Source organism: Haliaeetus albicilla, chromosome 5 (genome assembly GCF_947461875.1).
Source record: "Haliaeetus albicilla chromosome 5, bHalAlb1.1, whole genome shotgun sequence".
Lineage (NCBI taxonomy): Eukaryota > Metazoa > Chordata > Aves > Accipitriformes > Accipitridae > Haliaeetus > Haliaeetus albicilla.
This window is the reverse complement of record NC_091487.1, coordinates 46501103-46524677: the sequence shown is the minus strand read 5'-3', so window position 1 is coordinate 46524677 and position 23575 is coordinate 46501103. Positions and strand designations below refer to the sequence as shown.

Sequence of the window (23575 nt, the reverse complement as noted above, 5' to 3'; positions counted from 1 at the left end):
TCTGAGTTCCTGCTTGTTTTGCCATACTGGTACCTGAACACAGTGAAGGACACACAGGCTGTCTCACGAGGTTCTTGAGAAATAAGCAAAAATTAAGGAGCACTAAAAACAATGTTTCAGTTATTGTTCTTGGGCAGATAGTTGTTGTAGCTGGGACACTGATGAGACACAATTTCTCCCTGCTGAATGGGAGCAACTCATTTCTTACTGTTCCTCAGTTTCCATGTCTGTAAAATGAATACAACAACATTGTCTTAGATAAAATGCTTTGAGACCTATAGTTTAAAACTGCTATGTAAGCAGCATTGTTCATGGCATTATTATTAGGTAGATGCTGAAATTTCTAATTAGAAAGTTAATGTCTACTTTGAAATCAAAGTAAAATATAAATATATTAAAATATAAATAATAAAGGAAACTGCTTTTTATAGGTTTAATTTAATCTGAGTACCTTCAAAACATGTATAAATATGTATGTGTCCTGACTATATAAGTAGTAGATTAACTGGTTATTCCCATTTTACAGCTTTAGAAACTGGGGTACTCAGAGGTGAAGTCTTCACCATCACTCAATGATTCAGCTTCAGGGCAAGGGATTGATTCAAGAAGGTCCTGTGCTTTGGCCTTTATTTTGCTTAGTTGAACATACTGCCTTCTCATACTTTCTATTTGAGAGGTATCATAGACATAGGTATGTGTAAAGGGGTAGAAGCTTTACTGTGTATTTTGAGGTCATTGCTGAATCTGTGCACCAAAGTAGGAACACTGTGCTTTGGGTGAGACTGGAAAGCAAAGGTCTAATCTTTTGGTTTTGAACTCAGAATATGAGCAGTGTCTTAGGAAAAAAAATACAACTGCAACAGATGAATCTGAGCAACACAGATGTCTTGGGCAAACATTTTGAAGTTCTCAGAGTGCTTATGATGGTAAAAATGTTGGCTCTTGTAGGTGAAATACAGAGAGAAAATACCACATGTGATGATGATTTTAATCTGGAACCTTGAAGCTTTATAGAAACACCTTGCTGATCTTAAATGCTGTCTGGATTTAAGGGAGGTGATCTCTGCTCTGTGTCTTTGGCTGAGTTTTGCATATATTCTCAGCCATACAGAGTATGCTAGAAGCCTGTCAACCCAACAGTAATGTCAGCAGGCCCATGACTGCATGTATAACATTAGCAAAAAAATTAAAAGCTTTGAAATATTACAAGCAAAAAAAACGAGATTTTTTTTTTTTTTCTCGTTTACTTTGCATCTATTAAAATAAACATTGTGGTCCGAGTGCCTGCTGCTGGGAATATTTGTGTAGACAGGATGTTTTTTCATCTTCTCCATCAGCCAAATACTTTTGCCCTTTCATTTGTATTTGTCTAAATTGCTAGTTCTGAAATGCAAGAAGGTAGTCTGTGATAGAAATTTCCACCGACATTTCATCACATTTGTTTCAGACAATTGAAAAAAAACCATTTTGTCTACCACATAAATGGTATAAAAATGTATTAATGCATTACTGTTAGTAAATATGCAACAAGCTACAAATCGTGTGTGGTAGCTTGATTCCTTTTTAGGTTCAGTTTTATAAAAATGAAAAGTGTATTTTAAAGAATGTGTACTTTCTGTGTAGTTGTATTGGTAGTGGTTCCTGGAGCTAAGTTGCTGATAAACTTGGAATAAGATACAGACTATAAGGCTTATAGGTATTACTGCAATAATCATCTTTGTATTTCAATTTGATACTATTAATGGACAGCACTGATATAAAACACTGGGGATAAGGAACCTGAGTATCCTATGGATTACTGTATCTTAAAGTGTTAACTTTAAAAAAAAAGTAAAAAAAAAAATCTTCAGTGGCAGGTTTTTTTGCATACCATGCCTTTAATAGTCAGCACTGGTAAGAATGTTTTTCTGAACTTCTCTTTAGGTTTTGAATTAATTTGGCTTCTTCACAAGAGACTTAATGCCATTTTCCTTGATTAGCTAGAGAACTAATTCATGATGGTTTTAGTCTTCCATGAATCATCTTACGAACATTTTGCAATGTTATTTCCCAAGGAAGTCTAGAAATCTAGCTCAACAAACCCAGCTTAGCAAAACTGGGCTCTAAATGTCCTAGAAACCCATGTTCTGTTATATATAAGAGGAATTCTGTGCATTACTGTAGACGAATATAAACATTGTAATGTAACTAGAAAGCACCTGTCTCGAACAGATAGTCCTAAGTTGAAGCAGTTGAAATGTCTGGACAGACTTCTTCAGTCAGCCATTACTGAAGGAATTCTGATAATAAATAGATGTAACATGCTTGATGATGTTGTTTCTGGCAGTTTTTTGGAACTTCAGATTCCAGCTAAGTTCTGCCATTCAATCTCTGAGACTGAAAAAGTACTTGTTAGGCTTCCATCGTCCATGTTCAATTAGTTGAATTCATACAGACTACTATAGAACAATTAGAATGAGCATCAAATAAAAGATTTTTGTAAAAGATCAGGTATGAGAATTGAGCATGGTGTATAGGATTCTGTGCAACTGCAGGTACATACAGAGGAGCTTGTTTAGGGGCGTTTTCTGCCATTTTTTTGATCTTAGTCTACCTTGCACAACTTCTGGAAAGATTTTTCCTTTTTATAGTTCCAAGTGGGCTCCACAGAAGTTGTGGGAAGTCTGAGCTTAATATGAATCAATACTCTGGTGCCAGCTTATCGGTAGTCATAAGATATTCCTAGCTGTTGTTACTGAGGAAGTAAAACAGGAGAAGCATGTTTGTATGAGCATCTTTGTATGAGTCATCAAAATGCCATTATTTTAGTCAATAAGTGGATCTTATTTTCATTTTGATTTGTCATAGTGCTCTTAATACTGGCAAGCATTCAGCTCTTGCCATCAAGAGTGTACACTGCATTTCCAGCTCCTCCTCATTATCCTTACCTGCTGCTTCCAATTGCAAGTGCAACAAACCATCTGCATTCAAGTATCATGTGCTATTTTTGAACTTGATACTACTTAGAATGGGTGTCCCAAGAATATTGGTTAGCTCTGTACAGCAGCCATATTGATTCTCACTTTCCCTAGGCTGAATGTTGAAACTGGGAATGGATGATTAATAATTAGAGCAAGTCGTTTCCTATATAAATACACTTCTGTCTGCTGACTAGGTAGATAATAATGCATCTGCTGCTGAGGACCCCTTCAGATGCTATTAACTTCCCAGTTTCTCAGAAGCAAGGATACAGAGAGTGATGCTATTTAACAACATGACAGTGCCATTTCTCTTTGAAAAGAGATAATACACTCCATAGAAATATTACTCACTGTTATTTTTAATAATCCTCCTTTTATGTATGATGTAAGAGTTCATTTAGAGCTGAGAAACAGGGCTGGATTTCAGACTAAGAATTCATTTTTATACATAAGCATTTTGCAAGCTTATGTTACTTACGTTTTTGTTACAAACATCTGATGGCAAGCCTAGGGAGATGTGGAAAGTGAAGGGTTTTTTTGGTGTGAGAGGGTATTCCTTTAGGTTATAATGAAGTTGCCTCTCATGATTGTCCTCCCTTCTCTTCCTTATGTCTTTCATGTAATTCACTGGGAGTTGTAGCTGAGAAGCGCGTATTTAGAGGATGGGGTTTTTTGCTGTTCTTCTGTATGTGAGTGTTTTAAATGGAAATGTAATTACAGCACTTTTTTGACCCTCCAGTTTGTGGAAGTCATCTTGAAATCATGCTTGAAAAATTTGCTGCGAGATGCGGACTTTCAGGACTTAATGGTGAGATTGTGGGCTGGCCAGGAATACAGCCATGTATGTGGTTGTTAGGGATTGTAAACCCATTAGAAGTGGAAGCTGCATTTGGCAAAGTTGAGAAACTGCTGATTTTGTGTTTAGAAGACCACATGCTGTTTTCTGTGGGCAGCTCCTGCAATCAGTGCATCAGTAGTCCTAAATAGCACAAAGTGCCAAGAATGCCCTGAGTCTTGTTGCCAAAGAGCAAGTGTAAGTGTTATTCAAACACTCTTCTCTCGTAATTATTTCAGTATGATGTGCAATAGGAGGTGCCCATCATTCTCTTCAGTCTCCATATATATGTGGACTTTTATACGCTCCAGAGAGCTTTACTTTCATATTTTACCTCTGTCTTCTGCTGCATCACAGAAAGTCCTCACTGGTTTTAAAAGAAGTAAGAATAATTCCCAGTCCAAGCATGCATTTTTACTTTTGTGTGCTTAAAGGTTCTCATGCCATCTTGTAAGACTTTATCTACCTTTGTCCTGGACTTCTTTTATCTTTGTCATACTCTGTTAAATGATGCAGTGCCCTCTTACTGTAAGAATAAAGCATGTGCTTTTACCTTGGTTATAATAAAGTCTACTAAACTGAGAATTTCCCCCATATATGTTTTGCTAGTGCTCAGGTTTCTCATAATTTCCCAAGCAGTATCTGAAATTTCAGAGCGTGGTGTTACAGAAGTGGCAGACCCCATCTCTGACTTCCCTTTACGCCACGTTTCTCCTATGTGCAAAAAAGAAAAGTACAAATACTCTTGTGGTCTTTTGAAATAAATATAGACAGTGTTAACCTTCCTGATGGATTCTAAAACTTTGACTTCTGAAGTAGCTGTTGTCTTTTTTTTTTTTTTGACTATATATTTCATTTGGAGTTCCTGCAGCAGGGCTAATTTTGAATACTTGGATCTCTGAGTGGAGCCTGCTGTCCTTTGCAATAGTCATTTTTGCCCAGGCTGCCAAAGCGGTTACCCAGGTGTCATTGTGTCATGACATCTACCATGGGCTTCCATCTCTGCAGGTACAGCAGCCTTCAGTATCAGATCAGATTCTAGGCAGCAAGTAGTTTTATGCTTTCTTTCATTTTGCGTGCTGCAGGGTAACTGGTACCCTAATGTCTTATTCAAAGTTTCTCCAAAATGCTGGTATTTTCTGTTCATGAATTTACGTCCAAATTCAGAAACTTTTGTATTATGTTTCTCAAAGCACAAATATTTTCCAGTAACATACCTCTTTTGAGAATTTGTCGTTCTGAGAGTTTCCAAGACCTTAGTAAATCATGTGGATTTAACAGGATTTGCTGACATATGAGATGCGTGCTGATTATAATTAGATTACACCTTCATTTTTCATACTTTTCATTACTTTTTCTTCTGTTACCATATTTTTGTGCAAGTGGCATGTCTGTTAGTAAGCTATCAAACAGTTGATTTTCCAAAGAGCTAGCTTAAAGCATCCATGCTTGCTTGCTTTTCTGAATTACTATTTTTCAATCCTAGTGACTTTTCAGTTTCAATTTTTGTTTCAGTGTATTCCTGCACTGAAATAAGATCTTTGTCGCAATTTGGTTGTCTTGTCTTTTTTTTTTATGTGTAGCAGATGTGAAAGGAAGAAAAGCCGGAACAAAAGAGTACTTAACATGTATAAAATGTAAACTTTGTTAATATTTATAAATACAAATTTACAAATGCATACATACCTATGGCAATTCTGATTGCTACCGAAGCATTTGTGACAGTAGAGTATTTTCAGGGTCTAGCAGGCTGCTTAAAATTATTCAATACCAATGCTGGGATTATAACTGGATAATTATAGGCAATTAGCCTAAGGTCTTTAAGTAGCTTGCAAATGTTAAACAGTCTACAGTCTTTATGAGGCCGTTATATGTGTCTTTGAGGTATCTGTAACTGTCTTATAAATATGGATACTTCCATGTTGTAGGGTAAACCAGAAAGCAGTGAGTTGACTTGAGAGTACTAATTTGCAATGGACGGGTCCAGTTGTTCAATGTTACTGTCTCCTGAGGTTAGGATAACTAGTAAGATGAAAATTTGGAATTTTAGTGGTGTCCTACTGAAATCATTTTTTCAGATTATGGTTCAAGCAGGGGATTTCAAAGACCTTACAATGCTGAGAATAAAATGAGCTCATTGTACTATAATTGGAATCCGTGGCTTTTGAAGATTTTTGTTGTGGTCCCAAGGCACTTGCTGTATCTCCTCAGCTGCTGGCTGACTGTGACTTCCATTGGAGCCCATCAGTAACGTGGTTGAATCCTTCCAACTGGCTACTAATCAGTATCACAAGCCACTCAAGTGTGCACTGGTATTTGGGCTGATGCCTCTTGCCTTCTACTAGAAGGAAAAGAGGTGAGTAAAACTGGACAAGAACCTGCATAATGTCAAATACAGGCCATGGTCTACAAGACCACCCAGATAAAGGTGGATGTTACAGTCACTTTTTCAGTCTCACAGGAAAAATCTCAGGGTAGGAGACTGAATACAAATTTTGCCAGTAAATACAACTGTGTATTTCTTCTCCTTTCTTTTGGCCACCCAAGCGTGCCAATCCTTCTTTCTAAAATACAGCTCCAAGAAAAACTGACTTTTGAAGACTTTTACTGCAGTTTGGAAAAACTGCTTTGTTTTCCTAGTGAAGTAGTGTTTGGACTCTGATGTCTTTAAGCAGTGTACAGCTCTGTGTTTTATTTGGGTGTTGTGTGAGCTGTTAAATCTGAGAGGCCCAGTGGCAATGAGGACGTGGACATTCGTTCCTGGGAGCAAGTTTTACTTGTACACGTTGGAATGAAGCCACTCCTCTCCTTCTCTGGTAGTAACTATCCTTCCTAGTGCAACAGACTGACAGTGGAAAGAAGGCAAAGCTGTCTTGGAAGCAGACCTGATTTTGGATTATTATGGAATTGGAAGTGTGTATGCATAATTGTTTCATGTTGTAACCCATTTATTTTTTGTGTTGTCTGTCATCCAACATTCTTCAGATCCTTCTGCTGAGAATACTTCCAGAATTTGATTATATATTGTTGTTTACAAACTAAAACCATTTTCTCAGGTTAGGATTTCTCTTATCTCACCCCTTACAGTGGCTTTTTTCATTGACACCTGTTTTACCTTCCTCTTTTCATTCTCAGAACACACAAGCAAGGATCTTATTTCCTTGAGCTATCTTCTGAATTTCTGTATTCGCATCCCATGTCCTAGTAGTTTACATTCAAGCTTCCTATTCTCATCCCGATGACAGTCAACAATCTCGCTGTTCATAGAGTTTGAGGCAGAAGGGGCAGTAAGATCGTCTGGGTTGACCTGTAAGTCATGAGTCACCACATTACCTTTCCTTTCAATCCGGTGACTTCTAACTGGAGTGCATCTTCTATAGTAATACCCAATCTTGTTGAAAGACAAGATGTACAGAATCAGCTGCTGTCCTTGTTAAATTCTTCCAGAGGTTAACCACTGTTACTGTTAAAAATGTCTGCCTTAGTCATACTTTGAATTTGCCTGGCTTCAGATTCTAGTCATTGTTTTTTGTTATGTCTTTCTCCAGTTGGTTGAAGATATGTGGCTTTTTTCTTCCTGTGTAGGTAATTGTACATGTTACAATTTTCATTACAATTACATTACTGTCAACAGTGATTAACATTTTAGGTGTATCTAGATTTTTAATTGATACAATAAAATCTGTTTTTCTCAGCACTTGATAGAACTAACATTCTTTTCCAAATTCTTTAGGACCCTAGACTTGCAGTCAGTGATTGTATACTGTTGCTTCAAATTCTTTTAAAGCACTGCAGTTGAGTAAAATATCTTTTCTTGCTGTGGGTCCTAAACCAGTACATAGTATCACTGACTCTTGTTACGCGATTATCACGGACTGCTGTTTTGGGCAAGCTATCCCCCTTATAGCTGTCTGTGAAGCTCTCCGTAGAGAGCAAAAGAGGGAAATGTAGCTGAACTTCTGTCTCTCACCTTCATATGCTTCTGTGTTTGCCTAACTGAAAGTCAGGTGTAAATTTGCCATTAAGAAGCTTTTGTTTAAGATGTGAAGGAAAAAAGAGTAAAGAGAAGCTAAGACAGATGTGCAGACTCATTCAGAAGTAAAGTATAATATTGAATTCCATTTCTTTTACTTTTTCTCTCTAGAGTCCCTCTGGCCAAAGATTCGTGTTCCCCTGAAAGTTGTTAGGACTGCAGAAAACAAACTTAGTAACCGTTTCTTCCCCTATGATGAGATTGAAACAGAAGCAGTGTTGGCTATTGATGATGATATCATTATGCTAACGTCAGATGAACTCCAGTTTGGTTATGAGGTAAGAGAATTGGTTTTTTCCTGTCTCTTAGGCTGTCCGCTCCAACATTGCATGTGTATATAAAGTAGAGGAAGCACTGCACAGTCTGCTGATTCAGATTGTTGCATCTCTCCTTACCGTAACAGTTCAATGCTGACTGAAATATTTTTACAGGTAGTCATTACTTTATGGAAAAAAATGCCAGCTAACAGAAAATTTTTGGTAACTGGCACAGTAATGCCACGAGACTCCAGAAAATGTTGTGTAATTGGTGTAATGGAAGCAGTCTGGAGACTGGATTGCATTCTTAACAGTTTCAGACGGTTTTCAGACAAATCAGAAGCGCTATCCAAGTTAACGTGTCTTGATGGACAAGACAAGTTTCAGAGATTAAGTGTTGGGAACAGAGGAGGCCTCTTGAGGACATGCCGAAGTAAGGTGGAGTGCAATGAAAAGAGGAACTGAAGAATGTCAGGGAGGGGACATATGTATCATAGGCTTGAAATGGCAAAGCTTCAACAGCTGGTGTTGTAATGAGGGTATCAACAAAAAGAAAGTTTGTCCAAATCAGTTACCCATGGCAGTACAAAGAGGTGACAGTCTTCATAGGCATTTGAGTTGTTTGTTAAAAAGTGCACTTACTTAAAGCAACACTTGTCTTCCTTCCAAAATTTTGGGCTGAATGAGTTAAACTTTGTCTTCCATTAGTATTTGAGTGTATGACACAGTCCATAATCTGATATTACTGTTACGTGTGTATTTAAGACAAACATGCTACATTTGTAAATAAATCGGAGACATCAGAAAATGTCATATCATATTTTAAGAAAGGTTTGAATCATGTAGTCATACCTGTCCCTGCAATATCAAGAGCAAAACAACACTGGGCTTCATACATGAGAGCTAGAACACGAAACTATTGCCTAAATTGAGTGAAATAATGAAAGCCACTTTTCTAAAGGGTAGAAAGCAGACTAAATGTGATAGTTGTCTCATTTTTAACAATCCCATGTGTAGTTGTTAACACCAGAAGATATTTTGTAAGAGATGTTGGAAGTATTTCTTTAATGTGAATACATATGTGGTAAAATACAGCTCTTTCTCCCTCTCAAGTGAAAGAGACTGTTAGCAAGTAACGAGCTTTGGACTCAAGAAATGACTTGTGGTAATATAGGTATGCTGATGTAATAACAAAGATGTTAAGTAGTGGAGACAGAGGTTTAATCTATCATGTGTGTCTCCAGAAAGGAAATACTTCCCTTGCCAGGTTAAGAGTAATGGGCTAGTACATGAAGTGTGAAAGATGGAATGAAGAGAAGACAACTAAAGGAAGGGGTTTTTTTGGCCACATATGCCTTCTCTATACTCCGTTGTCTACACTGAATGTTTTAAGCACTGCACTGCAACAGCAGAGCAATCAAGCGTTGGCAGTTCTGCAAGCTGACTTACTTTTGTCTGTGTTGGTGCTTGTAACTACTAGTTTTGAGGGTGAACTGACGGGATGAAAGATAACAAATCCATAATGTGCGTGCTGTGTAAATCCTGTCTCCATTTGCAGTTTGATTTTCATTTTCATCGAGCTGTCTCTAAGTAAATAAAAATAAGTCTTATAAAAACCTAAGTGACTGTATAAGTAGTTCCAAATGAATCTCTGCTACTGGCAAAGCAGTCTTGGAGGGCTTCGAAGCAGAGATTCAAACTGCAGCTGAGTTTCAGCTGTGTCAGCCAGAAGTTGTGAGAAGTAGAACTGCAGTGCTCGTGTGTCTGAAGTGTTAATTTAAACATCCTCAGTGGAGAATTATCTGTAACTTCACATATATTGAGTCTGGTCACTTAGGCAGGAAAGGGTTATCCTCATGAAAAAAAAATGGGGTAAAGAAAAGTTGATGTGAATTCCCCTGTAGTCAGTGTGATTAGGTGGCAGTTGGGACTTAAAACTGTTCACCCCAGGTCTAGCTGTTGGACTGTGCTGGCTAATTTATTGGTCTTCTGTGGACCATATTCATTGGTTGCAGGGACTATCTGAGTAACAGTCCTTATATTCAGTGTGTGAATGTAACTGTTTGGACATGAGATTGTTTAGTCTGGCAGACTAAAAACTATTGCTTTTGCAGTTTTTTGCATTTTATTATAAATCCTATTCCTTTTTGATTCTGGGAATTCAGCTTACTACACAGCCCCATCGGTGGAAAATTAAAATGCCTTACTGAGCAGATAGTTGAGACAAACCCGTGGGTAGTTTGAATACTTATATTTTGAGATAGCTTCCCCTCTCCCCCCCCCCTAAAATAAATGAATAGAAATGTCTTTGAATACAGAAGCACAGCCTATTATTTTATAAATACACAATTTTCCTCATATAGAGGGTGGTTGATGTAGATCCTACTCTCTGGCACAGAAATCAGGGGCTGAAGATTGATCTTTCCTGTCCCTGAGTGTCTGTGACTTGCTTGACAGGCCTGAGCTGGCTCCCAGATGTTTAAATTGTCCTCAGCCTGTGATAATTTATTTATCTGTTTATGCATGTTACCAGAAAAGTATCTCTCAAGCTCTTGACTCATTTGCAGGGGAATCCAGAGGGAACAGTAGCAGCATATAATGTTACTAGAACATTTTCTTTTAAAAGTATGTCTGCTTCTGCTTTGGTCATAAGAAGGGCTGGAAACGTGACATTCAGTAATTTTCTTTTCTCCTCCTGACATCCTTGAGACTTTACATTTAAACATGTGGCAAAACCCCCTCTGTCACAGACTTGTCTGAATGTATAGAGCAAGCCTAAAAAAAGCCAGAAAACTTTGATCTCTGTACACTTTCAACCATAAAAAATTATAGTAACACTCAAAGTGTCAGACATTTTTTACTTGTTAAAAGTGAACTATTATGGTACAGTGATTTATGACATTGCGTAAATCTATTGGAGCAAGCAGAAAAATAGTCCCTGTGTGCTGCTGTATTAAGGTAGCAGAAGAATAGTCATGACATTCTGACTTTGAAAAAAGTATTTCTGTTAAGTTACATGATGAAATCACAGGCATGACTTGGGGCGCTGGAAGAAAAAAACCTGTTTAGGGCTAGACAGCTTTCCCCACTTACCAATCTTTGTTGTTCACAGAGGGAGTATCAGAGAGACCCAAGAAAAGGAGCGAGTATTTAGATTATCATCTTAAAAAATTAAAGTAGATCCATTGGCTGCTCCTGAAGGGTTTAGTGTTTGAATGTGAGACCAAAAGCACACGTTGTAGTGTTCCCCCCTTTGCGTCTCAGCTGGCCTTGGGGCAGATGGCTTAGCATTTCTATCACCCTGAAAAGCAGGGATAACAGTTTCCAAGTATGAAGTTCGTAAAGATTTCTTATTACGTACTCATGCAGCACTTTGTCCTTACAAAGACAAAGTATTTTTATTACAGCCATAATAAAAATAATCTAAATTGGGATTATTGCTCTGAGTCCGTGGGTTTTGTTCATAGAAAATATTGGTTTGTGCATTGCTAAGTTTCTGTTTTTCCTGTTGGAAGCTTTTTGCCTTCTGCTAATAGATGATCATATTCTGTCTCAGAGCTGTTTTTCACTGCTTCATGTCTCTGGCATTCTTTAAAAAAAAAAAAAAAATCAACTCTGATGAATTGCATATTTCACTAGGCTAAAATCATCGTAAAGTTTGAATGCCTTCTTTAGAAGAATTCTTTCATACCCACTTTGACTGTTAAAAGTGTATTTTTCAGCATTCCTTTGTAGGAGGAATAATATAACTCTGCTTACCAAAAGACTTATCCATGGCTAACTGCTGGCCATAATCAAAGCTCTTGTTCGAATTGAAGTTATTTTCCAAATTGTGTGCATGTGAAGCATCGCTTATCTTTTAATGGGCTTTGTGTTTACATTTTGCTTTGGTTTTTTTGTAATAGCACAAGCCATCCCTTTGAGGACTGGAGGAGAATTAAGAGTGGATGGGGCTCTAGGAGGAGAGAAGGAATACTGATTCGCTGGGTTTTCTTTCATTTGTAGAGGATAGCCAGTGTTTCATTCTTACAATGTTGCCATGGTAGCTTTGGAAATGCTGATTATTTTTCTGTTTATTATTAGTTGTAATTAGCCAGTTCCCGAAGTTGCATGTCACTTAATATAGTCTAATAAATTTAATGTTGGAGTGCAAAGAAGTGCTTCTCTGTCCTTCTGGAGAATGAGTTGTGGCAGCTGTTCTGGTGGTACAGCAAAACAGCACAGAATAGTTGAGGCTAGGAGGCAGAAAGAACTGTGGAGAGGTGAGGCTGGAGGGTGTTTTAGCTAGGCTGTTTATGTCACTTGAGGAACTCGACTCGGAAACAAAATTACTGTCATTTTTTCTTGGTGTCTCTCTACAAGATTTTTGGTAAAACTACCAAGTCAGAACTTCTATTTGACTTTTCATGTGGGAGATGCTTTGTCCAAAAATATTTATCTTCAGGGCTGTCTAGCAGAGTCATTGGAATAGTGTTGTCCACAAAGAAGCATACCTCCTCTTCACTTGGCAATATGTTTTTCCTTGGATGTGTCCCTTACCACTATTAAATCAGGCTATCCTTCTTTAGTCTGAGAAACCTAATAAGATCACTGGCTAAAATGGAATGTATTCCTAACAGACTAATAAATTATAGGCAACCATCAAACAAGAAAATGGACGGTAGTACAAAATAGAGAGTAGTATAAGAATCATTACCACTATTTTTGTTCTGAAAGCTTCCTTATAAGCAGTAGCTGTATATATTAATTTTGGCACGAAACATATGTATGGATTTGGGCAATGAGCTGGATGCAGCTATTTGGAGCCTTTCCAGGAATTACCATTGAATGAGCTAGTGATGAACATTATGAAAAAGCCAAGCTTTTCAACTGACTTTGATAGCATTACTTTTAAAAGGAATCTTTGTTTAAAGCAACCAAGTTATTTTTCAGATGCATCGAACTGACAATTTTCAGAGGCCAGAATCAGGGTAGGGTTGAGCCTTACAGTGATACAAAGAAATCTGTATAAGTAACGTGCATTATAGTTGGCTTTTATTTTATGTCATTCGGACTCTTGAAGATGACACCGAGGGCAAAAACTAGAAGGGATATGAATCTACGGTTCTGTGTTGTGAAGGCACTGAAGTCCCTTGGGAAGCAGTAGCTGAGTTTAATCTTTCTTTCAGCTGCCTTTAATACACATGCCATTCTCTCTACAAAAATTCTTATCCCAGTACGGTGCAGATCTGTAGTGTTCTATCAGGTCCCTTGAGCCTCAGTAGCTTATGTGGTAGTGCCTTTCAACAGCTGGCAGATGGGCATTTTAATAGTCAGGTTTAAAAAAGTGATAAAGTTAAATCATTAATTTTTTGAGTCCTGGTAAGCGAGGAATAAAATTTTGAAAGAGGGAGTGGCCATACCTTGGTTTTGTGTTCTTTACTAGCTGTTTTGACATGATGTCAAAAACATTATCTCAAGCCCTCACTGGCTTGCCTGCGAAAAATCTGTTATTTTTATAATTAGCTGATGGCACCAACTTGCAACAATGTCCTATGAATTCTCTTCCTTGAGTTCCAAATAATCTCTGCTTTCACGAGCTCTCTATGTTAGAGCGTTGTCCTATTTAAATACTCTCCCAGTACTTGTGCCCTAGAACTGTCTAGAAAGATTGATTTCTGGATAAAGTACAAGTCAGGGAGTCAGAAGATCTGGTTCCCATTCTTGTTTCCTGTATAATTTTTGGCAGGTTTCCTCATCTGTACGTTTGAAATAATAACTGCTCTCATCATGGGATTCTGAAGCTATATTAACTGACAGCAATAAAATGTGTTGAGATGTGTAGATGAAAAGGTATATAGTAATGCAGAATCACAAAAATTTAGATACAGAAGCAGTAACTTTAAGCTGATTGTTTTATCATATTTACTCTGACAAAATACTTGCGTGGAGTCCTTACAGTCCAGGCCTCTCAACTGAAACATACTGGCATGTAAAAAGTTCCCAAAGTGAACTGCTGATATGAGGTGAGGTTTGCAGGATGGTGAAATTCCAGGTAACACTTTCTTTACTGCAAACTCAACAGTAGGGTTCCCTTGCCTTTTGTACAAAGAAAAGAGGTTTGCTAGTGAAGTGATCGTTGGGAGATTTATGAGATATTTTCTTGTTGTAGTTGATCTTGCATACACAATGAATTTTGGGGGTGTGTGTGTTTGTTTATACACTACCAACCTGAAACAGAAATTCTTGTGACCTAACAGTGTGTGTTGGAGAGTCAAGACTCGTATTCTCCCAACAAACCTAGCAGTTATTTGGATTAAAGGACAAGTAATTTGAGTAATTTGTCTGCAAATAATGCAGATAAATACTAACTTCATTACTGATCCGCAAAAAGACAAACTGTGTGTTTAGCAAGCAAATAGCATTCAGACCCTTCTAAATAATTATAATCCTTTCTCCCTTTTTTCCTAACGCAAAAATTGTCCATTATTTAATGTGGCCAGCAGTGTGGAGAACTGGGGTTGCGTTAATGATGCCCTTCTTGTTCTTGTCTACTGTGTTTGATCCTGTAGTCAGCTACAAAATAATGTATAGAGTGACAGGGATGGTATCTTGATTGCATCCAGCTGTCTGGAACAAGTCAAGGGCAAAGAGGCCTTCCATGTAGCTGTAGATCCATCCAAGCACCCACTAAAGAATACCAGAAATATTAAAATATAAGCCTGTTCCTATCAAAGGAAGCAGGTTGGTTAGATCCAAAGCCAGCTGTGAAAGTAGTTAGGTTGTAGCCATATCTGCTGAAGTTAACATCAAAAGTTCCGTTTTAATCATGCTGGGGTTTAGTTAGTATTAAAATCTTTTTGAATAGTCGGTTGTATTTCTCTACAACAAGGAAGTTAGTATTGATTTAGTGGCCTTTTGCTCCGGGGTATGGCTTACCTGAATTGTAGGGTCCTTCCAAAGCAAGCTTGGCAGCTTCCTATTCCAAGAATTGGGACTTAGAAGAATTGAAGTGATCTTTGCACCACTGTAACGCTACCCTCCCAAAGCAAGATGTGTTGCATCCGCACATTTGCGTTTGCTTGCTGTGTGGACCTAGTCAGCAGTGTGTCATGTCTTTTTCTCTTCAGGTTTGGCGTGAGTTCCCTGACAGGTTGGTTGGATATCCAGGCCGCCTGCATCTTTGGGACCATGAGATGAACAAATGGAAATATGAATCAGAATGGACCAATGAAGTCTCAATGGTGCTCACTGGAGCAGCGTTTTATCACAAGGTAATATACAACTTGTAGTATACTAAGGTACAACATGAACCTTTTTTAAAGAGCTGTATGTGTGTCTGTCATTGTTCTGTGAGTGTTTTGTGGTGCCATGATTATGTTTTCTACAACAATCGGGGAGCCGATTGCAAACTTTCCCTAAGCCTCTCAGTTGCTGTGAAAACAACTGATTTGTCTCTGCCTGTAAAAAAAAAAACCATTACTTTCATGAACTTACAGAAGAGCTTTTGCCAGTTTGCATGACCTGTAACTAACTACATAGCAAATTTTGCAGTGAATGTGGCTTTGTAGCTGGCAGTGTAAGGAAAGAAAACCAATTGTAAAGAAATTTGTATGCTGGTCAGGAAAGGAGTAATTATGCAATTACTCTCCCCAAAATTTTTTTTCTATCTGCTAAAGTAGTCCTTGGCTGAAGGCAGTATCACAGTTTGCCCATAATCCATCCTTAGCTGCCTGCTGTTCAGCGGCTGAAATATTTAGAGTCTTATAGTTACTGCATCTGTATTTCAAATTATCTTCTCTCTCTCTCCCTCTATCCTGCAGTATTTCAACTACCTTTACACCTACAAAATGCCTGGAGACATCAAGAATTGGGTGGATGCTCATATGAATTGTGAAGATATTGCCATGAATTTTCTAGTGGCGAATGTCACTGGCAAATCCGTCATTAAGGTGGGACTTTTCTGCAGTTTAGCTTTACAGAGTTTAAAAACATGATGTACATACTCATATAAATTTATTTAGTAGGCTTCAATATATTACTTTATCTTCCTTTTTCTCTCATTTACCCCTGGTATGGTGTCTTGTTCTCCTTCCATGGTAGAAAAGCCCTTTCAGTAAAACTTTCATGCTAACTGGGAAGAATTGGTTTTTACCAGTTGTTTCTGGTGGTTATTTTAGCCATCTAGATGAGGTATAAAAAAGGTAGTTTAAATGGTAGCTATATATATGTGTGTGTATCTATACACACCCGCATACATATATTTTAACTATTTGAGATCACTAGAGGAAAGAAATTGCCAACTGTCCACAGCTCGCTCTGTCACAGTCTGGCAACAGCTGATTTATAGGAATGTTAATTGCAAGAATGTTAATTGCAAGATCAGCTTTAAATGAACTTTTTATCCCTGAATTAATTTCCTGACATGTTTCGACACGTTTTCAGGTCTGGACATTCACTCTGTACATTCATTTCAAAGCATGTCAACTTGGAATGAGATTTAGAGGCCACCAGGCGTTACTTCAATTAGCAGGGTCCGTTTTCCCATTTGTCCATCATCATTTATTGGGACTGGTGGCTGCATTTCCTAGAAAAGTCTTTAGAAGATAAAGTGTGTGTTTTTGGTGAAAAAGTTTTTGAGCTGTATGAGGGCACAGCAGAGTAATTTGGCACCTCTGTGCAATTCGGAGAGTCTTGCAGAGTTCGCCAGTCAGCTATTTACTGGAGTGAGCAAAAGAGCGTCTGTTGGATTAATGTTACGGTGAAGTATGGGAAGCTATATTTCATCGCTGTTATGGCTGCAAGAACAAATGGTGTTTATACAGGGACCTTGGCAGTGAGAAAACAGTCATTAAACAGGAATTAAGGAGCTTGTCATCGCCACTTCTTTTCAGTTACAGAAGGAAAAACCCCTCCAAGCCGTTTTTATTGGGCCCCTGTGAATTTTTCAGTCAGCCGGGCCAGATGGAACTGAATGGAGGAATGGAGTGCCTTTTTTTTTTTTTTTTTTTTTATCCCCCCCTTTTTGAGACAGCTCAGCTTACACTGCAGGCGTGTTCAGAGGTATTGCGCTGCTCTCTGTGCTAGGAGATTAATGTCCCTTCTGTTGATATTTGATGATATCTGGCATGCCTTTCTGCAGGTGACCCCACGAAAGAAGTTCAAATGTCCAGAATGCACAGCAATTGATGGGTTATCACTGGACCAGACACACATGGTGGAAAGGTGAGTGACCACCCTTTATTCCTCTGATTGCCTCGTTCTGATCCCTAGAATCTTACCCTGTGTCTCATTAAATTAGGATCAAAAACGCTCATTGATTGTATTTCTGTACATTACTGATTTTGAAAGAATGTTGCATGGATTTGATCAGCATAAGTCATTCCTACAATGGATGATGTGACACTGAAAAGTGGACTACTACAAGAAAGGACTTTAGAAGGGCACAATTTTTAGCAGCTTTGCTGTAAAGCCTATAGGACACATGTGAAATTCAGGTTGCTGGCAGTACCTTCAGTAATACCACATTTCTGTTTTACCGTGGAGTATCAGCTGTAATGTGTATGAGATTTGTTTTTTTTTAAACCAGACAGTTGCAAGCTTACCAAAGAGTAACAAGGATATAGATTATTAATAACATTATTTGAATTTTTTTTACATTGTCTTTCCTCCAAAGATTGTGAAGCACTTTGCTTCCACTAATGAAGGGCATTTGCCTGCACAATTGCATGTCACATTTTTTAACAATGGCAGCATTATTATATTTTTGTGAGAATTTAATTTTGAAATGAAGTATGTATTTGGAAGGGCAGTGACTATTTAGAGTGAAATACTGAAAGTTGGTAACTATAAGAGTTGCATTCCCTGCTTTACAGTAAAATGGCTTCCCAACCTTGACCAAGACACTAAACTTTCCTCTGCCTTGGCTTCTGAACGCGTAAAACAAGAGACAGTTTCTTCACTTTTACAAAGCTGTTCAATGCCCATGTTTGAAAAGGGATATCTGGCAATAAATGTACATACTAGTTATTGGGTGGAATTAACCTGCAATCTAGGACTGACAAAGGCATTTCACCTTGGGCTTCTTGGGCTGTTGCATCTCTCTTGCAAACTTTGGGAAAAATAATTTGCAGCCATAGAATTGATGAGGTAGGTAAACAGGGGTAGCCATAGTGCTGGAAAAGACCACCCAGAAGAGGTTACAAAATAAAATCTGGCCTGCATTTAAAATAGGCCATTTCAGATGTGCACTGAGAGACATAACATGGTTATCATACCAGTAATCATCTTAATAGTGAGCTTTTTTTCTGTCCTTCTCTGAAGTACTCAACAAATTTAAAGTGTTGGATCCATTTACTGGCCTTTAGCAATGTAAATGATATTTATGTACTGTAATACATGCAATGAATTAATGCAAAACTGCTTAGTAGGTTGGGGGCTTATTTACAAGAAGAGGGCATACATGTGTCTGATGTGTAAAAACACATTAGACAACACATGCAAACACATTTGTAGTTTGGCTAATTGATTATTAACCAAGCATCATACCAGGTATTGAAGAGCATAACCGCCAAAGTTAGTGACAAAGTATTTAGACTGGATGTATAATAAGGCTGGATTAAAAAAAAGGAGTATGCAGGTTGGAAGTGAAACATATCACATTAAGATGGTAAAATTTACTCTGCAGAAAATTTCTTAAGGAAGAGGCTGGAAGCTTTTTAGATCTTAAATTTTAGCTGAAGGGGAAGCACAAGAGGTTGCCCTGTGTCTAGCAATTCTGCACTGGCTTACAGGATGGACTACCTGAAGCCAGTTGAGCTTTCCTATGATCATACTAGTAGCGTTACAGCACATAGGAGTTTTGGTTGTGAGCTAGGTTCTTATTAAGGTAAACACTATAAAAAACAGAAGATGAAAAAGTGCTTTTTGCTCCGAAGTGCATTAGGATGCAGGGTAAAGGTCAGGTTTCCATGTCTATAGCAATTCTTGTATCCTTAGAGTAAAGTATCATGGACAGTTTATTGAGAACACGTTTAAACTGTTGCTCTGCTTCTCTGTAGATTCCAACAGTGGAGATAACTGGGCTGTGGGAAATGTTAGATCGACTGCAAATGCACATACTTTTATTTGCCCAGCCAAAGGAGTATATGCTGGGATAGAGTCTGAGTGCAGGAGAAAATCTGGGGGGATATACAGTTTGGGTGTATTCAGGCTTCATTTTGAAGATCAGTAATATCATACTGAAACTACGTGCTACACCTAATATCCTCTCGCTCTGCGTTGTTGTTATCTATCTTCAATATATAGGAGTTATATGAAAACCTGAAAGGGTATCTTTTTTTCAATCTTCTAAGCTAGCTATTCATTTTAAGTGGATAGTAAATGATAGCAACTCCTAGAGCAAATTTTCCTAACTTAGCAGTGAGTAAGGCTCTTATGGCTCATATATATATATATGTATGTATGTTTATGTATACGCACACCAGCTATTTTCAGGGTCAGGAGAGAAGCTGAATGGAAAAAGTGCATGCATCAGGGAATCCTTGTCATATTATAAAAGAATAACTTTACAGTGTTGGGTGCCGAGAACAATACCTGGGGTATCAGGCAAAGAGCCATTATCAGCTTCACTTGCAGCTTCCCAAAGTGCCTGACTCCTCGGTTTTTAGCATTCAGAAATAGTGAGCAGGTAGTCTGAGCTAATTACTTGCCCGGATATCCAGGGATCAACCTTCTGTTTGTGAAACAAACAGTTTATCAGGGTTGTCATGGGCATGCACAACGTTCAGTGTCAGGTTTCTGGTTCAGAAATAGCAGAGAGATGCCCAGCAACTGCCTGATGATTGTTTTGTAAGTGCGAAAGGTTTGAGAAGTCAGTTGTGGAGATCTGTCCAGGAAGGACATGTAACTAACCAGTTCTGTTGGGCCTTTTGACACTTCCAGCAGAGACAAAGGAGAGACGGTACAGTTAAACTCTGCCTCTTATTAAGAGATTATTTTTTTTTTTGACCAATACTGAAGGATATTTACAGGGAATCGTAGGAAAGCCACTGCGGCTATTCTTCCTGCTGTGTAATTTCTCTGAGATAAATGAAAGACTTCAGTCCACAGGGTTATCAAGCTCCATCATTAAAATACATGAGCTAAAGAAAGCTTTGAACCAAGAATCCCCTTCTTGCCCTAGGTTAGCCTTTACATCAGGTCACAGAAGAAGCCGTAGGAGGATCTCATAATCCCTGTATTTACAGGTGCTGTTTAAGTAGCAACAAGTTTTCTGCCTTTAGCATCTTTGCATCTGGCTCTCAAAAATGGAGAACTCTGTAAAACGCAGCCTAGAGGGCAACTGCCTGTACAGTAAATACAACAAAGGGCTGAGCTGCTTCTGCAGCAACATTAACAGCAGTGTCTTATGTAGGACATGGAAGTATTTGTTAGAGTCAAAATAGGAAGCCATTCCCTTAAGAGGCAAACTGACCAGGTAACAGTTGGCCAAAGGCTGCAGGTGCAGAGTTACCCTACCAAAAAATATTTGGGTTGTAAGGGAGAGGAAACCGATTAAGAGAGACCTTAACAGACATGAAGTTCACCCAGTCTGCTAGAGGCAACAGGGCTCTCAATTTCTGAGTTCGCACAATCTTAATTCTTTGTCGAGCACAACTGCATGTTGTCGGCAGAGCGAGGAAAACAAAAGAATAGTTCTTGGAAGCAAACATATGTCTGTTAGTATGAATTTGCAAAAAAATATCAACACAGCCAAGAAAAACACCTTCCCTCCATATTAAGATGACATGTTACATTCTCTTGGCTACCCAGCTATCAGCTTTGAATATTTAATGTTCTAGGTATCCTTTCTGGTTTATATTGTCCAAAAGTGGCAAAGGCTTTGGAATTGAAGTGATTTAGTTCAGTGCAGGAGATTAAATTTTTGGAAAGAGGCGACTTTCCTTTGAACACGTTTTGTGGCTTGTGTATGATGTTTCGTTCATCTAAAAAAGCCTGTTTCTGATCTTTGAATTTGATATTTCCTGAGGACTAGCTTTTCCGATTCAGCCAGAGTGATTAAAACATACTGATTTTTTCCATTTTTCATTTTTTTCATTTCTTTAACAATGAAATGGTTTCTTGGTGGTTAAAGATACTGTACTGGTATGCTTGAATGGTCTTGCCACCAGCATAAGTTTGGCTGTAGAAGGGTTTAATCTTGATATTTTCTCATAAGACCTCATCTTTGATTTGGGAGTATAACCTCTGGAGGAAAGAGGTCAATTTTGTCTCCACTATCCATTTAGTTTTGTCTTTCACTCTGAGGGTGTCGCTTAGTTCTGGCTGTGACAATGGCTGATCTGATGTGGACACCTGCCTACCAGGCAGCAGGCTGAGATAACTAATTCATTTCACACCGGCCACCCAGCAGCTGTTACATTACAATGTCTTTCAGTCATTACTGGCAGGGGCAGGATTTGAACCAGTAGACTAGAAGTATTCTGGTATTCCAGAAACCAGTGAGGGCCAGCAGCTGTGCAAACTTCTCACATGCACATCTCCCAGCGCATCTACCTCCTCGCCTGTGAAGTTTGTGGGTTTCCTGCCACGAGACTTCTCCAATACACGCAACTTGGATTGCAGTTAGCTATGTTTCTCAGAAGTAACAGATGATTTGGAAGTCTGACCTTATCTGAAAATCAGATCTGTTTTAAGGTATCTCATGTTGGGCATCTCATGGAGGCAAGAGAAACTGCTTAGTGTTCCTGGAGAAAACACTCAGTTCCTGCTCTCCATGCTACCATAACCTTTCTGTGCCCAGGGCCCAAAGCTCACCCTCCCAGTCGTTCACCTCATTATTGCAGACGTTGAACAGCTACTTGGGTCTCTTTGCTTCAGTCCTCACTGGTGGCTCCTTTGCTGTTTCAGATCCGTGCTACCCTGGAGCAAGTAGTGCTTGTCCCGGGTCTAGAGGTTGCTTCCCACTGCACACGGTTTCCTCTTACACTTTGAATTCATTTGTTTCCTAGTCCAAAGATTTGAATCTGGAAGTAGGAAGAAGTATGAGGAGATGAGAAGGTAGCAGGAAGTGAAATATCTGCATTTACCTGTATAAATACTTTATTCAGGTATCACCCCATATGAAGTAGTTTCCTGACACTTTTCTCGGGCCAGAAAATGGCCTGAAATATGACATTATAGCTTGAAACAGCTATGTAGAAACGTAGCACTTTAACAACCTGGGCTTTGTGTTTTCCAGTCATTTACTCTAGTTAAGGAGGGAGCCATGGGATGGCTCAGAGGCTGAGGAATTGATTTTGAAAACCAGTCTTGCTGTCCCATCTACTTCAAAAGAGTGTTTGGGGCAGTGTTGAGCAGTCCCCATCACAAAACTGTCACACTCAGTTGGTGTGATTGACCGGGTCTGTTAGGGAAAATTATCCTGGAGCCGTAGTGACCCCCTAACCCTTCGAAGGGGTCGGGAGAGGGTGCATTGGTTGGAGAGCGCGAGACCTGCTCTGGGACCGCCTGCAGCACGTCAGCCCCTGTAGCTGAGTCAAAGTACTCATTTCTTTTTTGTCTTCCCTTTTGAGCGGCAAAAGAAATGTGACCTGTTTTCTTGTAGCTGTCTCTGTTATGTGTTGGGGACGGTTGTCACGATTCTTGGTGTGTGAAGTTCTTAAAAGCTATTTTATAAAGTGTGCTGCTAATGTTAGCTGAGCACTGGCTGAGGTGAGATGAGCCAAGTTTTCCCTGCCTTGCTTCCACAGGTACTGTGCCTTTCACAGGTACTGTGAAAGAGTTAAAGGAGCGATGTAAGGTTAAACATCTGTTTGCTTGTTTTTTGAAGCACATGGTTGTTTCCTTCCACAGCATTACTGACACCTGAGATGATTAAAACTGAAAGAGTCATCAGTGGTCCAATCTCTTTTGTGCTAATGTGATGCATTACTGCTTAATATCTCTTCATTTAGACAAGGAAAATAAACTAGTTGGTTTCATTTTGTAGTTTTAATTCAGCTTCACTTTTAAGTTACAGTACAATCAGCGCTACCTATACACTGAGGCATGTTTATTTTTGTGGGAAAAGATAGAGCTTCTGAAGAAGCCTGAAAAAAACCCAGGCTTTTTTTTTTTTTTTCAGAACTCCGTTTTCACAAAGGCTTGGTTTTTGCAAAACCTTCGTTATGAGCCAAATTGACCCAACAGTGGCCCTTTAAGAGACATGTTGGCAGTTAATCTGTTCTGGTTTACAGCATGTACATTGCTTTAAGAATGACTGGAATTCTAGGGGGAGGGAGAAGGGAAGCTTTGACCTCCATGTGCACATGTGCTGCTGCCAGCATCCCCTTGCTCGTCTCTGTGATTAAATGGATAAATCAAAGAACACCAGCTTCTTTTCGGTTCTCTCTGCAGTGAGGCTCTCTTTTTATTTATTAGTAGCCAGCATGGCTGAAATACTTCCAAGTGCAAGAGGGAGGGTTTCTACCAGTTATGTTGGTGTGGGAGCTGGTAGCCAGCCCAGTTG

The 23575-nt window shown here is 38.8% G+C and overlaps 1 protein-coding gene across 1 annotated transcript in view; it reads left to right on the top strand.

Annotated features, from left to right (window-relative positions):
* The window catches only part of EXT2 (exostosin glycosyltransferase 2), an 80242-nt gene that overhangs the window by 53784 nt on the left and 2883 nt on the right, over nucleotides 1-23575 (top strand). Inside the window, exons 10-13 of the mRNA XM_069784665.1 lie at nucleotides 7940-8106; nucleotides 15195-15338; nucleotides 15888-16016; nucleotides 17207-17289. Of these exons, the coding sequence (XP_069640766.1) occupies nucleotides 7940-8106; nucleotides 15195-15338; nucleotides 15888-16016; nucleotides 17207-17289 (523 nt within the window). The remainder of the gene's footprint in view (nucleotides 1-7939; nucleotides 8107-15194; nucleotides 15339-15887; nucleotides 16017-17206; nucleotides 17290-23575) is intronic.